The 16,154-nt window shown below is 42.1% G+C and overlaps 2 protein-coding genes across 4 annotated transcripts in view; one reads left to right on the plus strand and one right to left on the minus strand.

The window, feature by feature from the left end:
• Nucleotides 1–12,694: 12,694 nt before the first annotated feature.
• LOC134560970 (putative uncharacterized protein FLJ45840) lies at nt 12,695–16,051 on the minus strand. Its single transcript, XM_063417904.1, has 3 exons — nt 15,298–16,051; nt 15,059–15,185; nt 12,695–12,848 (listed from the first exon to the last, which is right to left on the minus strand). The coding sequence occupies exons 1-3, from the start codon at nt 16,049–16,051 to the stop codon at nt 12,821–12,823; spliced, it is 909 nt and encodes a 302-aa protein (XP_063273974.1). The 3' UTR covers nt 12,695–12,820.
• Nucleotides 15,669–16,154, plus strand: part of RREB1 (ras responsive element binding protein 1) — a 133,591-nt gene continuing 133,105 nt past the window's right edge. For all 3 annotated transcript variants that reach the window (XM_063401932.1, XM_063401925.1, XM_063401985.1), the window contains exons 1-2: nt 15,669–15,806; nt 15,901–16,100. Coding sequence is in view for 2 of the 3 variants with exons in the window: in XM_063401925.1 (XP_063257995.1) it covers nt 16,061–16,100 (40 nt within the window). In the remaining variant the exon portion in view is untranslated. The remainder of the gene's footprint in view (nt 15,807–15,900; nt 16,101–16,154) is intronic.

Here is a 16,154-nt window from a genome sequence, read left to right on the forward strand (position 1 = left end):
TATGGAAACAGTCACAGGAAAATCCTCCTGTGCTCTGTGCAGGAGCATGGTGTTTCCTATCTGTCCCCCCCACCCCTTTCTGTAGGGATGATGTGAGGAAGGAGGTGTGGCCAGAAAGCTGCTGCTTTCTAGTTTTTCTTGGCTCTGGCAAAGGCCTTTCTATTCAAGGGTAAATGACAGGGACCTTGACGCCACTCTGAATCTGCATGGATGTCTTAGAGGTCCCCAGAAGGACCAGATAATGTAACAAAGCATGAAGCACAGCTTAGGTATAACAGAGAATTTGACTTTAACCTGTGGATGCTTTGAACAGCATCTCAGACTAGACCTCAATTGCCAAGATTTGGGTATGGGCTTAGTCTGCAGTGAGAGGCTGGTGGTTCATGCACAAATGTGGAAAAAGAAGCATGGGAAAGTTCCAGGTTTGATAGCTGAGTCCATCTGCCAAAGTATTTTTCCTTTGTTTGTGCTTTAACTTGTACACTGGAAAAATCAGGAGGGGAAAACCCCCACTATTTAAATAGAACTTTTTCTAGCTGTGTTCAGCTGAGCCCCATAGTTGTAAGGGAGAAAAAAAAGATGTATTAATTTTTACCAAATCGTGTTAGCAAGCTAGTGTGCATGTTTAGTAAAATACTTATTTTCTGAGTAATTTTAGCATGTCCTGGCTTTTAAAAGGATCATTTCCAAAACAGATGATAATACTATTTAAATCTATATTTGCTCATCTTGCTTCTACCTAGCAGAGGAACCATTTTGCATTCTACTGAAGTGCCTGTGTGGCTTCAAGGGGAGGGTAGATTGGACCTTATTAAGATAGGCTCAAAGATTTGACCACGTGCTATTTTTGAGCTTTAGTTCTTTGGTTAGTATCTTGCTCTTACCAAACTGAATTGCAGAAACTTCTGTGTAAACAGGGTGAAACAATAGCAGCAAAGGTAGGATGCCATACCAACCTGAATAAGGACCTCAAAGCCCATTACCATTTTAATGATGACATTGTTAAGCAAAGTAGCTTCAAGATTAAATCGTTAACTTAATTAAGAAAAACTAGCTATTTATCGAGTGTTTTACCTCCAGCAACCAAAATGCAGCAGTGTTTTCTTTTGGAAGTGAGCTCCTGTCGTTTCAAAGCTGTTTGCAGCTGAGGACTGTCAGTCGCTCACTGCACTTACGAAACAGGTTTAAAAGCAGACACGAGTAACAGGATGTGACACAGGCTCTCCTCAGCACAGCATCTGACGCATCCCTGCACTTTTCTAATAACTTTGAAAGAGGCTGCTTGAGTTTGGAATGCAACAGGTCTCCCTAAAGTTTGAATCCAACAAGAAAGCCTTAAGAAAGGTATATCCCCACATGTATCTTATTGGAAATTATTTCAGTGAACTTATGCTTATCAGTATTGAAAAGATGTGTTAAAACCAGTCTGACAACTTTTCGTAACGCCATGTGCTGGAGGGCCTTGAGAAAACAGTTTTGAAACAATATCAGAGCTGAGCTACTGAAATGCTTTGAACAAGAAAAATGTTCATTTAACATATTTTCCTGGGTATTGTACAGTCCCAAACAACAAAAGTAAAATATTTTACAATTTATAGCCCCTTTTCCAGTGAGATGCTGCAGCAAGAGCTCAGAAGATTTGCATCTTGCAAGTAAGAACAGGATGGACTTAAAATGCTTAACCTACTCTGCTTTTTTTCAAAATTTTAGCTGTGAATTTAGTGGATCCTGTTTCAAAACATGCATATAAAAGCCTTAATTACCCAGCCAGCTCCCCTTATCTTAATTCACTGTAAGTCAGCCAACACCCACGGGAGAGGCTCTGCAGTGACTGGACCATGAGAGATGCAGACATTTCGTACTTCACTGGAAACAGTCACTGTGGTATAATCCTGCTTTCTCCTGAGTTCCTATTAACTAACGCTCCTTGAAGTGAAATTAGGTTTCATTGCCCAAGGCTGTACTCTTTTCTCTCCTGCAGAAGGGCTGTGCTTCAGGTCACAGGTCTGTGCACGGGTCCTCCCACCCAAGCCCAGGGCACAGTGAGAGCCTGCCTGACAGATCAGCTCCTCTGCAGCCACCTGGCAGTGCCTGTTCTGCACTGAAGGTCTGAGGAGGGAAGACACGGGTATGGAATTTGCAAAGCTCACCGGCTTCCTGATTCCCTGCTTTCCAGCTGAGGATTTCTCAGTACTTCTCAGCACCCCATTTTCTGATGTGTAGCAACGTGTTTCAGGTCAGAATGGGTTATTCAGCACCTCTGAAAAGTACAGTCTTATTGTATACAGCTTGCTCTGAAAAATCAGGATTGAGTGCCACAAAACAAAACAAAACAAAACCAAAACCAGAACAAAGATTTAGAGGAAATTGTAGATGTCATTTTGCAGGAGATGTTTCCTGACACAAAAGCTGATGCAAACAAATAGTAGCATCATGCTAGAGTGAGAGAGACTGGGTTTGAAGCATACCAGCTAACACTAAACATGAAATTCACCTTGAGGGTAAGAGTCTTCCAGTACAGCTGGTCAGCAGCAGAACAATTTAAGAAAAAACAGCATATTGAGAGAAATGTATTACAAAAATATAGGGTCCAACTCTAGAAATGTTCGCTAGAGATGCTACCCAGCAGGAAATGATATAGGAAGAATCATCTTTACATCTAGGGCTATTTTGAAGAGCTGCCGTTGATGGAGCTTCCTCCTAGGCATTCCTGGGAGCTGTGTCTGTTTTAGTAACTAGGAAATAGATGGTAAATCCTGCTATTGGCAGGACTTTTACACATCCATCTTGGTATTTTCTTTGAAGTCTTGGGTAATCGCAAACAAGAGTCTCTGTAGAGATGATTTCTGCAACACAGGAAACACCTGTACACTCTCCTGAAATTATTTCTCTGTGTGACAAATGCACACCAGCTCTGCTGTGTCACAAGGCCTTTTCACCCTAGAAGTTAAGGTCAGGAGTGAACCACACAAAAAAAGCACTGGATAAAGCAAAACCCTTCCCCTAAAACTTTCTTCCTTTTGCCTCCTACTCTGTGTTCTCTGTTTCTTCCCTCTTTATTATTCAGCCCACAGCTTGCCTTCCTAGAAGCATCAATCCATCATTCCCTATATTTATTTTTGTGTCTGTTCCTGAGTTGTCAAGGATCAGCAGATTCATTTTTTACTACCAGTGTGTGTAGAGTAGAGGTCCAGCCACAAGCTGGTTTGCATTCAGAAGCTGTACAACTAGAAGTGTACCAGTCAGTGATGTGATTTCTGTAATTTCTAAACATTTTTCTCTAAACATGGTTGTACAGCTCACACCTCTCTTCCTCATTTAATTGGAGCCTGCTATCTGTCATGGTCTGAAGTGCACACTTTTGATTCAAGCAGGCCCAGAGCTAGGAGAGGAAGCTCCTGCTCCTGGCCTTTCTACATCTTGAGACAGTACATCCTGAACTGAGGCAGTGAGGGCTGCCCTCTCACTGCCTCAGTTCCTTCAGCTGTGCAATGGTGCTCCTAAAACTGTCTGCTTCATTATAAAATGAGTTAAGATACTTGATGAAGAACACGGGATTAACTCAGACAGCCAGAGCAGTTGCAGAATATTCCATATGAGTATCAGTGCATGGAGAGTTCTCCAACACACAAAGAAACAAGAGTTTATTCAAAGTTAGCATCTTCTACTCTTAAGCTTGGCTATGGTAGAATAGCATCTTAGATAAGAAAATATTTGTGCAGTGTCATATCATTAGTGTGGTCTTCTTCAGATCTTGTCAAGATCCTGACAGAAATATTTGCAATAAGAAAAAAAAAAGCTATTCTCTTTTAACCAGTTATTCATCTCGAGACAGTCTATACTCACAAGCAGGTAATAAATGTCATGCAAAGAGCATCTCTTCCTTTGTTCTCTGAAATCAGGATGGTTTCTAGTAATTTCAGTGTTATTATTTTATTACTAAGTGCTACTGTATATCTCTTAATATTGTACAGAAAACTGACAGGAGGTGAATTACACAATTTTGGAATTCCTTACAGCTATTTCTGTAACTTTATCTTTTCTCGGCACAGGCCTCAGAAATTAGTCTTGTAGGATGTAACAAAAGCTGGATAATTCAGGAACAGTTTTATAAGCACTTAGACCTGTTAGTTACACTGCCTTATTTTCTTGCTGTTAAATATTCCTAGCAAGATATTGAGGGTTTTTTTAATAAGAAATACAAAGTATCTTGGAATTAAAATCCTCCCAATTAAAAAAAAAATAGTAATTCATTGCACTGAATCATGTAAATAGCTTTGATACCAGAGGCACTGCTTCTTAATCTGGTATCTGAATTTTTTAATGGATATTTTCAGTTTCGTTTTTAAAGCAACTGAAATGCACAAGCAGATTTAGGGTGCTGGATAGGGGAGGAAGGTAATTACATTGCATCTTCACTCCTCTCTAAGTCATCCCCTAAAATATAATTTTCTACCAAAGCAGCAGTCTGTGTAAGATGCACAACAGTTGTACATGTTGTACATTTTACTAATCTGAAGCTGAGCCTTTTGATCCTTATACCATTTTACCTCCAGGTCCTATCTGGGTCAGACACACGTTTTCCAAAGAATGCCCCAGAAAGGACTGTGTAGGTGATATTATAATTCTGTATATTCCTACAATGGACCAGTGTTCTGTGTAATGAGATCGGGAATTTCCCTTTGGAGAGTTAATGGTAATGCCAAATGATAAATAAAACGCTGAAATGAAAAGTAGGCCCCAAAGAATGGAAAGCATTGTAAAAAGTCAACATTTCTGTTTCTAGCTGTGGGTGCTGTGAGGTCTGCAGGAAGGGTTTATGGATGAGACAGAGCCAGCAGAGAGCATGCAGCACCATCACTTCGAGCAGATCACCAGAATCATGCAAAGTCACAAAGCGCACGGCTATTCAGTGCTTAAGTTAATAACTCATGGAGTCCTGTGATATTCAGAAGCATTTGGCAAACATCTAATATTACTGGACTGGTTAAAGGTGTGTGCAGGTCACATTTACAAGGGGATGTCTGTTATGCAGTATTATTAACTGCTCTCTCTGCTGTTATCTGCACGTTAGCAAGTTCCCACTGTACCAGAAAATTATTCTGTTCTTAGATAGCTGAGTCCATCCTCTATTTTTCATCCATACAGGCTATAGCAGAATACCTCTTTAGAAGCTCATTTTGTCATTCTGTGTACAAATAATTATTGGTGTTTGATAATGAAAGAAAACCTTACTAAACATACCATTTTTCAAAATATCTATATAAGCACCTCTTTACTTATGTCACACTTTTTTAAAGTTCAGCACATTTCTTCATTATATTATTTCTATTCTTGAATGCCATTTCTTTTGTGTTCACGGCAATCTTCCTATCTGCCTTTAATCACAGTGGTCTTCACCCCTTTTCCTAACTGTTTAGAATTCATTGGGAAGAATCTAACTTGTTTTCTTAGTTTTCCAAGTGCTTCAACATGCTGCCGTGTATTTTACAAACTGTGGAGGCTTCTAAATGAATATTTCTCACCAAGTTTCACTTTTAAACTAATCCCAAGATGCAAGAAAATACTTCCATTCATTTTCATCCTGTTGTCATCAGAGATCACAGAACTGGCTATATTCATCATGCTATTAATTTTTAAAATGGGATGACTGTAGTTTGGCATCTAATTTGTACTCTCATGCTTAAGTTTCGGGGTTGCTCAGCAGCCACAGAAGCAATGAATGTGCTCAACATCTCTGCAAATCAGGCTATGTAGGTGCCTAAAAATACAGAATCAAGTATCTGATTAGGGGCATCCTAATTAGAAAAAAAAAAACCTTTTAACAAAATTTATTGAATATGGGTGAAATATTGGTTCCTAGCAGAAACAGAGCATATGACTTAATGGATCTCATGCTCACTCAGAAGTGGCAGATCTAATATGCGTATTTATAATGTTTGGGAAATGTAGTGATTTTTCCATTTAAAAACTAAGATGTAATTACTAATCCTACAGTCTGATTTTACATGTTTATTTCACTTTTTAAATTCTAAAAAGTGTAGTATTATGTTCTGTAAAATTTGGGGAGAAGCAGCTGGCAGTGGGAAATGTGACATGATGTATTTTACTGATCCTGGAAGCTTAGTTTAGGCCCTCCTAATTACATGAAGTTCCCTCTTCTCACATAGCCCTGGGATAACTGGATGGTATGGCATTCCAAAGCCTTTGGGATGCTAAAATAATCATGCATTAACCCTATAAACATACTTGTGCTTTGATGTTCTCACCACTTATCTGCTAGCTGAATAATTACAATTCACTTGTGATCGACTTTCATATGGTAAGAGTGATAGCAATGATAAAGAGGATGAAAAAGTTGGAAGACACTTGACATGTGTTTTTAGTTCATATGAAGAGAGGACATCAATTTATAGGAACTGATGTGGAGCACACCATGCAATTAAAGCTTTTGGTCCCCATTTCATTGCTGGAGGGAAGTGGGGTTTGTGCTCGGTGGTGGGGAGCAGCCACAGGAACTGGTTGTGGCTCTCTGGCTGAGATAAGTTTATGCTGTTCCCTTTGGCAAATCATTGTCTTATAAATTCCTTAATGCTTTGTTCAAAGTACAGCTGTGTTTCAATAAGAACTTATTTCTGTATAATTCCAGTGCAGTGGTTTTTATTACATATGCTGCTAACATTTTCACATCAGTACCCCAGCTGTACAGTAGCCCTCTGCAGTCAGCACTAGCCCAAAATCATGCCAGGAACTGTCTATATTGATTTCCATGCTCCCAAACTTTTGTATGCTCAACTATGATACACCACTCCCATCTTACTTTCTCTTCGTTCCACTGTTGTCCTAGGTCCCCAAAACTCACCACTTTTATGCCAATTTAACCTCAATTTACTGCCACAAGATTTTGCTGTTCTTATTTACATGCAACATACATGTTGTTCCTATTTACATGTTCCTATTTTATCCAAGTTTTGCAGCAGCTGTCAGTTTCCAGATAGGCAATCTGAGCCTGCTCATTCTTTTCCAGTGTGGTTGGGTAATGTGGTGTTCATCATAGGACAGGACTAATGATACCAGCTCTACTGAATCACCACATTCAAGATAGCACAGGGAGTATTTCTTCTGTTTTGCAGCATCAGTACCCTGGATTCTAGACCAGGAACATCATCCGTGGATCTGTCTTTTAGACTATCCCAAAAAACCTGTATGGACTGTGGTGAATTCTGTCCATTGGCTGGTGGACCAGGGATAAACAGAAAAAACATCAGACTGGAGTTTACTGATTAAGTCTGTGCCTAGAGAACAAAAGACTGGTTCTTCTGAGGTGAATCACTCCCATTTACAGCAGAAACCACAGTTCTGAATCTCAAGTCATGTAGGAGCACATCGACTATGCAGTTCTTTATTGCATATAACCATAGCAAAGCTCTATAAATACCAGATAAAAATAAACAGGAAACAAAAGCAATCTTACTTTTCAGTCAGAACTCTCATGCAGCTTTCTAGCCTTATTTAGCATGTGTGTATGTGTGTGTAGGGGGATAAGCAATTGTGCAGGGCATTAGTGTCTTTCAGCAGAAGGTCCTCATTTTTATATGAGGACCACTGCTCTGAAGGCTCTAAGATTAATTGATCACATTCACTTTTATGTGTTTTTTAAATCAGGCTTTTCATCCAAATCTCAAGAGGTAAGAATACAGTGCTCCAACCAACTGTGCCACTGGACACCTTAGCAGTGTTCTCCTCAGCCTCCTCTTGGATTGTCTGTTGTATAACTCTTATTTTAGACATTAGGCTCTACCCTCAGGGCTTTTCTTGTTTGTTTTTTTGTTTGTTTGTTTCTTTGCATTTAATAATTTCAAAAATAATTTTGCTGGATTATTCAGGCTGCTCATTTGCACTCCAAGAATTCCCTGCAGCCAATTCTGCAATGAAAAGGACATAGAGGAAAACAGCATAATGAAACAAGCTGAGAAGGTCTATGTGAAATGAGTACATAAGGTTGTTCATGAAATTATTAGAGAAAATCTTATTTGCAGTTGCCATTTAATCAGAATTTATAGCTCAGAAGATTATTTCTCTGCTGAGTTCAGAGAGCCACAGCAGTCTATTGCCACCTCAGAAGACACTGCAGGAAAAATTTTGCATGACTGTTAAGATTTCAGGATATTTTCATAGACATTGATCCCAAGAGATTTAATCCTTTGCTGTGAACACTGCAAGCTGAAAATTGTGAGTTTAATTGTTGTTCGCCCTTTCTAGTTACTTGGAGTTCTTTTGAGGAAGGGGCTGATGTCTGTGCCCCGTTCTTAGAAACCATTTGCTTCAAGAGTTGAGATTTCCATACAGTGAATCATTTCAGCTAACAGCTCTCTTGCTCTCATTTTGATAATAGTGGTTTTCAGGTTTTTTTCCTTTTCAAGTTTCATTTCAGTTAGAGTACAATCCCTCCTGACCACCAAAGTAATTGAGAAAAAAAATAAGAAAGAAGTTTATCTATCTACCAAATCTTTCCTCCCTATATGCTCATTAAGAGAACTTTCACCTTCTTTGTATTGCACAGAAGGAAAGAGGATTATGGAGCATATTATCTGTTATTCAAGTTGAAGACAGGAATGCAGAAAAATGTATTGAGAATACTTTCTTCTCAATAATCCTTTATTTAAAAACAAGTGAATGTTGCATGATAAATAAAGGTAAAAGGACTTAAATGCTCTTATCCACACTGCCATAAATTCAGACACTTTGGAATTACTGAGTTTTCTTTTTGTTGAAGCAAATACTTTCCTGTATGAAAGCTTCAAAAGTTATCTAAAATATGTCTGTATCTTACACCCCTCTGGTCGAAACAGCTATCTTCTTCTGCCAGGAAAAACCTTGTGCTGACAGTTTTTGCTGTGGTTGTGGAAGTCATGTCAGTAGAAGAATTCCTTCTACCTCCCTTAATCATGTGTCCATTATGGACAATCTGTTAATTGACCATGGCTGTTTTGACAAGCAAAAAGCTCTCCTGGTGTAGTTACAGCCCTATACTCTGCAGCAGAGGTATAACTACTCCCAATACAATTTACAACAGCAAAACAGTTCCTTTGCCAGCATGGCTTATCTTATCATTGTCTGAATGACACAAGTTGCGCTGGTGAAAATATGGACCTGACTCAACTCTGGACATTCACTGCTTTTGGTGGTGAAGCTCGGTTTTACCCTCAGCTGGAAATCATATCCCTTTGCACATCTGGCCAGCCTAAATATGCCTGCAGAACTTTGTGGCATAGACTTGACCCAGTGCAATTTTGCTCCTGGTTTAAGGATGCACAGAGCACAATTTAATAGGTACAAAAGCATAGTGACTCTTTTCATGCTTGTCTGGCTGAGCCCCACCATTTTCTTCTGCCTCCTCCCTCAATTCTTTCCCTACTGCATCCATTTTTCCTGGTAATTCAGTTCTTCCCCAAATCCTGTCACTGCAGCCCCCACCAAGTTACATTAATCTCTGCCCTTGAAAGTTGTCCTGCTTTTTCCTTCCCTGCAGAGTAACTGCTTCCTTGAGTACTTTCTTCATGACTGCTGGCTCACTTCCTATTTCTTCACTTCTCTGCTGCTTGCTGGCCCTCTCTGCTGCTTTGTGGGTGCATCTCAAAGCACTGCCTACCATCTTCTCCCTGGGGGGGTTTCCTTCTTCCCCATCCCCTTTTCTATTAGCACTCTGTAAGCTATAACTAACTGTGACCTAAAGTTAAGAAAATAAAAATGCAGGTTAAAAAAATCAAATCCTAACAGCAAAATCAGCAAGGGTATAGCCCAAGCACCCGACAAAAACTGTTGAATCCTCCATAACTGAGGATACTTAAAGCTAAACCAAAACAGTACTGAAAAGTGCACTGCACAGAGAAATACTGTGGCAGCCTCAGAGAATGGATAGCAGGTGTTTTCCATCTCTATGATACCAAAAGATAGAAAGTGATGCTTCAAATGGATATTGCTACCTTTCTTTAGCTGGCACTGTCTCCTCTGGTGCTACTGCAGCCCTTTGAACAACCGAACATGAAGTCGCTGTTAACATAAGCATTTATTTTGATTGTGAGAAGTTTCAGAATCCACTCTCACCAGCAAATGAGACACAAGGAAACACACAGCTGGCTTACTACTTGCCTTCAGGAGGGGAAATAATCACATTTAAGCTAACAATCAATTAGGTGTGAGAGGCTGGGTGGTCAATAAGAATGAAACATGCCAGTACCAAATCACAAGCTGGGCATTAAACACTGGCTTCTTTTTGCACACCTGTGTTGTTTTTTTGTTGGTTTTTTTTTTTTGCATTGCCAGGCAACAGAAGTTTCTGGGCAACAATGCAGAGTTTTAAAACAAGTGAAAGTATTGCAGTGGGTAACCACCCACTTATTGCTTATTGTTCTTTTACCCGCTCCATCTTTACACAGACACACTTGCACATGGATTAGACAACCTGTTTCTGAGGCTCTACATTAGTGATCACAGAACTGCTTGGGAATGTAAATGTCAAACATCTGCCCATAAGTTTTTTCATGCCTATATTTTTACACAGTCTATTGAGGAAGAAGTAGGCTGTGCTGGTCCAAAATTTGCTAAATAAATAAATAAATATGCAGGAGGGAATCTTACTTAGTTTTATTCATTTAAAATATGCTATTTTTAATCCTCCTCTTTTGTTACTAAAACTGTAATAACACTCTTGTGCCTCTGATGCTTGTTTTGGTTATAGGGCTGAAAGATATGTCAGTTGATTATCCTTTTAGCCATTCTCTATAGTTATGACTGTATATCCTGAAAGAATAGGTTTAGGTTGGTGGACTTCCCCTAAAAGGGTTTGGAAACACTGGTTATTGTTACAATAGTTTAGGTGAACAGTTTATGCTACTTTTTACATCCTGAAATTAGAGCTGGGGAAAGGGACTAGTTCATCAAGCTGGTCCAGTCCCAGCAGCTCTGCATTGCATCCATCTGCTGGAGACTCCCACAGTGAAAAGAGACAAGGAGATGGGACCAGCAATCACCGCAGCCAGAAACTTCAAGCAGTCCTGCAATATGCCCTACAGGCTGTGATCTATGGGGGAAAAAAAGTGGTGTGGGTTTCAGAAACACTATCTTCATATTTCCATATGAATCCTTAGCCAAGAGGTAGTCTTGGCGGCTAGGTGAGTCAGCTCAAGGACTGTTTTGCGCTGCTGAAAGGTCTCAGAGCAAACAGGGAGCAAGCACTTACACTTGATCTTTTAGGGTTGCTGTTTGTTATCACTAACATACTGTCTGCTGAGAAGAGCCACCCAGCAGAGTGGATGGCTTTGTGCCTGGAGAACTACACCGGGATTTGGGGGGAAATGCTGGTTTTAATTCCAGCCTTGCCACTACCAGCCTGTGGGGATGTGAGGGAAAGTGCTTAAGCATGCTGGGATACATCAGCTCTTCTTTCACTCTGTAAAGGCTAACGCGAGGTAAGTTTGGACTAAAGCTTTCGCCTAGCTCATCCAAAGCTGCCCTTTGGTGAGTGGGGTTGTTGCAGGAGCAAGTTCCACCACTCCTTTGTTACCCAACTGCTCAATTTCCAGAGGTCAGGGTGGCTGAGCACAGTGCTTCATCACAGTTCCCTGCATGGGGAAAATGGGAATGCTGTAGGATGCTGTGTCTTCAAACAAATGCTCTGAGAGCGTTTGCAGCTGATGTATTATGCCCTTCCGTGTGGTTTTCCAGTCCACAAATTTGTCAAATTTTCCAAGCAATTTATAGGAAATATATTTAATTGAACTTTCCCCATTTAACTTTGTATAATTACCCTGCCTCTATGGTGGTCACATTTGTCAGTTCTGCATTAGTTCTTAAGGGGGTTTTGACCCAAAAAACCTGTGTCTCAGTTGGAGGAAAAAAGACCCTCTAAGCAAAAAAGCCCTCAACTCATGAGAAGACTCAGCAATGGCATGTTTGTTCATTTAAAGAAATAACTGGTTGAAACATAAAGGAAATTCATGCATTTCTTCTGGTCTTAGGTTTTATAAAGATGTATTTCTCAAAGCCCTCAGGGCTGTATTCTCTGATCCTCCAAGCAGGCTTTTCCCTGTGTTAGTATGTCAGCCGAGCTCTTCCTCTTGGCCCGAGCGAGGCCATCAGGAAAAGGATGGCAGCAGAGGACTCCGGATGCTGGGCAGGCACAGGCTCCAGCAGGGCATGGAGCCTCAGATGCCTCTGACATCCTCTGTGGCTGGACAGCCACACGTCAGGGTGAGGGAGCTGGGGCTTGGCAGCTGCCCTCACCCAGCAGTCGTGAGGTGTTGTAAAGTCAGGGCCCAGTCCTGCCTCTTTAGCATATAAAATACTCCTAGTTAGTCCAAGCTGCTTTGGCTGAAAGGGATGTGCAAATTCGATGATGTCTCATAAGATGGGGGAAAAAAAGATTTTTTAGCTAACCTTTAACTTCTCTCTTAAGGCTAGTGTTAGCTTTAGTCTCTGTGCTTTAAGACATCCTCAAGTTGTGGCCTTCATATAAGCTACACATCCTGTTTTTGTTCTCTCCTTGAATACCTTTAATCAGCATCTCTGATATTTGAATTGTGGGTGGAGGCCAAGTTGTCCTTTTCTTGGGACCACAGCAGGTGGTTTTTGTCACCAACATTGCTGTGTCACCCAGTGGTGTCAATGAATTTGATAACACACTAAACACCTTCACAAAACTATTGTTTTTATTTCTACTATTGTTCATTGTATTTAATCCCTGTGAAGGATGAGAGAGGTGTGTGAGGGTTACACAGAAGCTAGAGAAAAGTCTTCTTGCCTCTTAGTGTGCTTACGATCACTGTGGGTATTCATGTCCCAATATCCTGAAAGTATAGAAAATATGAATAGTCGTAGGAAAAAAAAACCACTTATTGCCTTGTCATAGAGGGGTCAGAGGAGATGGGATAAACCACAGTAATGCAAATGGTAAAAAGTGCAGAGTGAAGAGGATAGCTGTATAAGTCATGCAGTAACACTCTGAGAGTCATTCATTAAAGTGGGGTTTATTAGACAGAAATTACCTCTACCTTCTCTTTCATTGTAATAAGTAATTAAAAAAGGAACCATTTGCTCAAAACTTCACATTCAGTACTAGACCACAGTGTTTTTTTACCTCTCTGATGCATTATAAAAGTTCAATTGACAGAAGGCTGAAAAACTGAATTATTTCATTTCTTTTGCCCACCAATAGCCCAGAATTATAATTAATTCCTTAACTGTTAAAAGACATGTCACGTTTTACTATTTTATAAACCCTAGTCATTATTTGGGTTTTAAAGCTGTTACATAACTTTTTTTTAATAATTGGGTTTTTTGTTGGTTTTGGGTTTTTTTAAATTTAGTATTAATGTAACACAGTATGTACTGGTTCATCCTTCATTCCATCTTTTTGAAAGAATAGGGATAAATGCTATAAAAACACTATCTAAATATTTTCTCCGAACATTGAGATCATGCTTTTTTTTCCAATTTGAGTTTTACACATCCATCTTTCTAGAGCAGATTTCAGATGCTGAACTGAGAAACACTTGTTCTTTCATTCCATCTATCTGCTTGCTAAACTTCCCACATTGAAGGGCTCTTAAGCACCTCCAAGGTTAAAAAATACATTGAGGATGGGAATCTTCAGATTGAGGTAGTCCAAAATGCCTCCAAGACTATTCTAGAAATATTAGGCAGAGGTCAATGTGACATGCATTGCTAACCTCCAAATATGATTACCAAATATGATTTGTGTAAATAAATGGCTGTGCAAACCAGGCCCAGTCTCCGTGAGTTTGTATGTGTGTGCCATGAAGGCTTAAATCCCAGCAGTCTCCCAATGTAAACAGAATATTTCAGGGGCTGAGTCTGAGATGGATAAACTGCTCAGGTTTTTGATTAATTGGATGCCTGATCACAAGAGACTGAAGATGCAAGCTGGCTGTAAAGCTGCTGAACTTAGCAGCAGTTCTGCCACTGCAGGTTGGCAGCTACAATGGGGACAGAGATGAAAAGGTTAAATACACTTTGCTATCAGTTTATTTTTAATGGCTTCCCTTTGCTGTTTTCTGCTAAAATAGGAACCTTAGAACAATGAGAATGTGCTTTCTCATGTTTGTTGCTAATATTGCGGGGTAAACTATGATATTGCTCCTCTGTCAGTCAGCAACTCCGCTTGGGTAGTACTGCACAGAACTCAGTACAGAACACAGGTGACAAAACTTCAGTCTGCAGAAACCACCACAACAAACACACAGAGGTCAAAGCTGCAGTTTCATGTTCTGAATACACGTGTGCTACCTTTCAGTTTTGCAGTTGTGCCATTTCCAAGTTCCAGTTCACCAGACCTGCAGGTGTTTTACTTGGGAGTCCAGAAGGGAAGAGGTTTATTCCTGATATGAATCAGCAGCTCATGTCTTTGAGACAGGACTTGTGTATTCCTGACTTGTATGCCTTTATCCAGTATTTGAAATAATGGTGCAAATGAATTTAAGCATGACATCTTACATGCCAAGACTGTGAAAATAGTCGGTTGAGGGCTTACTGCCACATACCTGGAATTTAACCTTCTTTTCCATGTGAATCCTTTTTCAATTAGGAGATAGGATACCAAGTAAGCTGGCACAAGCCTTTTGCCTAGAGGCCATGACTTGATTTTTTTAAAAAACGGGCAGAGACTCCAGGTTCCACCTCATCAATAACAGCTTTAAAAGGCCTAGTTTTAGTAGCTCTAGATATAGTATAAGTAACCATTTCCTTAAAGGTAAACTGGTTCCTCCTATACTCATTAGGCACTCCACAGAAACAGTGTTGGTTTATTTTCATTTTTTTCCCATCGAGCTTCCAGGATGGAGTATTGCCAGGTATTTTGGTTCTGTATTTTGTTTTTATGTACTGTTATTATTTGTCACACAACTCTAAACCGGTACTGGCTTTACAGAGAAATCCTCACCGCTCTGAACATCCCTCCATCACTTGTGGAGTCTCCTACACCTCTGTACTTCCACTGCAGGGAAAGTGACAGGAAGGATGGTGCGTGCGGTGTAACTACCTGTACGTGCAAGCAGCCGCATCTCGCCTTTGATTAGACACGGCATTTGCACCTCCTGCTCCTGTGCGGACGTTCACGGTCCTGCTAAATTTAACGCGTCCTTTAGGTCTCGAGGGATGACTGACCCCTGCGGGGACACAAATCGCGCAAGAAGAAAAGTTTCTGAGGAAACAAACAAACACAACCAGAAGGTGACTCCTGCCCGCGGAGCAGCGGGCTGCTGCCTGCAGCCGCTGTACCTGGTGAGGCACCGGGCCGGCAGGCAGAGGAGGATGCACAGACATTTCCACGGCAGCGGAGCGCCCCGGCGAATTCCTTAAAGCCGGCGGCGCGGCACCGCCACCGGCGGCTCCGGATGCGCTCCAGCCCCGATCCGGGAGAGCGGCCGGCGGCCGGGGGACACGCACGGCGGGCCGGGAGCGCGGCCGGCCAGGCCGGCCCGGGAGAGCCCCGCGGGCGCGGCCGCCGGAGCAGCGGGAGGCGCGGGGCGCCGCGTGGCACCTGGCCGCCCCCCCGCGCTCCCCCCGCGCCCGCCCCGGGCATCCCGCTGCTGCGCTGCCGGGCGGAGAAGGGAGGGACGGAGGAAGGGTGGGGGGGAAAGTTGTGCTCACTCCTCTCCTTGGAGGCGCCCCTCCCTCCCCGCGACGAGGGCGAGTTAGAGATGCTATTTGCAACAGGCTGCTGCCGCCGCGGTAGCGCGTCCCCGGGAGAGGAGCCGGAGCGACACGTGATGTGTCTCCTTATCAGGGTGCGCGGGGGAGCGCGGGGGCGGGCAGGGGGCGGGGGCGCCCGCGGAGCGCGGCGCGGCGGGGTCCCTAACCGTGCCCATCTCTCCCCTCCAGGGAGGCGCGGAGGAGGGGAAGTTAGCGCGGAGTTGATGAACTTTGCACATCCACAGAAACGCCATTTTGATTCCTTTTTCCGGAACAAGTTTGCGGCTCCCTCCCGTGCGCGCTCCCCCCGGCGCGCCCCCGCGCCCCCCCGGCGGCCCATCCTCCCGGCATGTCGCGGCGCAAGCAGCCCAGCCCCAGCAAAGTCCGGCGTAAGTACCGCGGGGCTGCCCGGCCGCCGCGCTCCTCACAAAGGGCAGGAGCGT

This window comes from Prinia subflava, chromosome 1, assembly GCF_021018805.1.
Source record: "Prinia subflava isolate CZ2003 ecotype Zambia chromosome 1, Cam_Psub_1.2, whole genome shotgun sequence".
Lineage (NCBI taxonomy): Eukaryota > Metazoa > Chordata > Aves > Passeriformes > Cisticolidae > Prinia > Prinia subflava.

Coding starts and splice junctions, on each gene's coding strand:
- LOC134560970 (XM_063417904.1), bottom strand. CDS start 16,051: ATGGGCCGCCGGGGGGGCGCGGGGGCGCGCCGGGGGGAGCGCGCACGG. Junction 15,186..15,297: donor CCGGCCCGGTGCCTCACCAG/GTACAGCGGCTG, acceptor GTGTCCCCGCAG/GGGTCAGTCATCCCTCGAGA. Junction 12,849..15,058: donor GCGGCTGCTTGCACGTACAG/GTAGTTACACCG, acceptor CTATACTTTCAG/GATATTGGGACATGAATACC.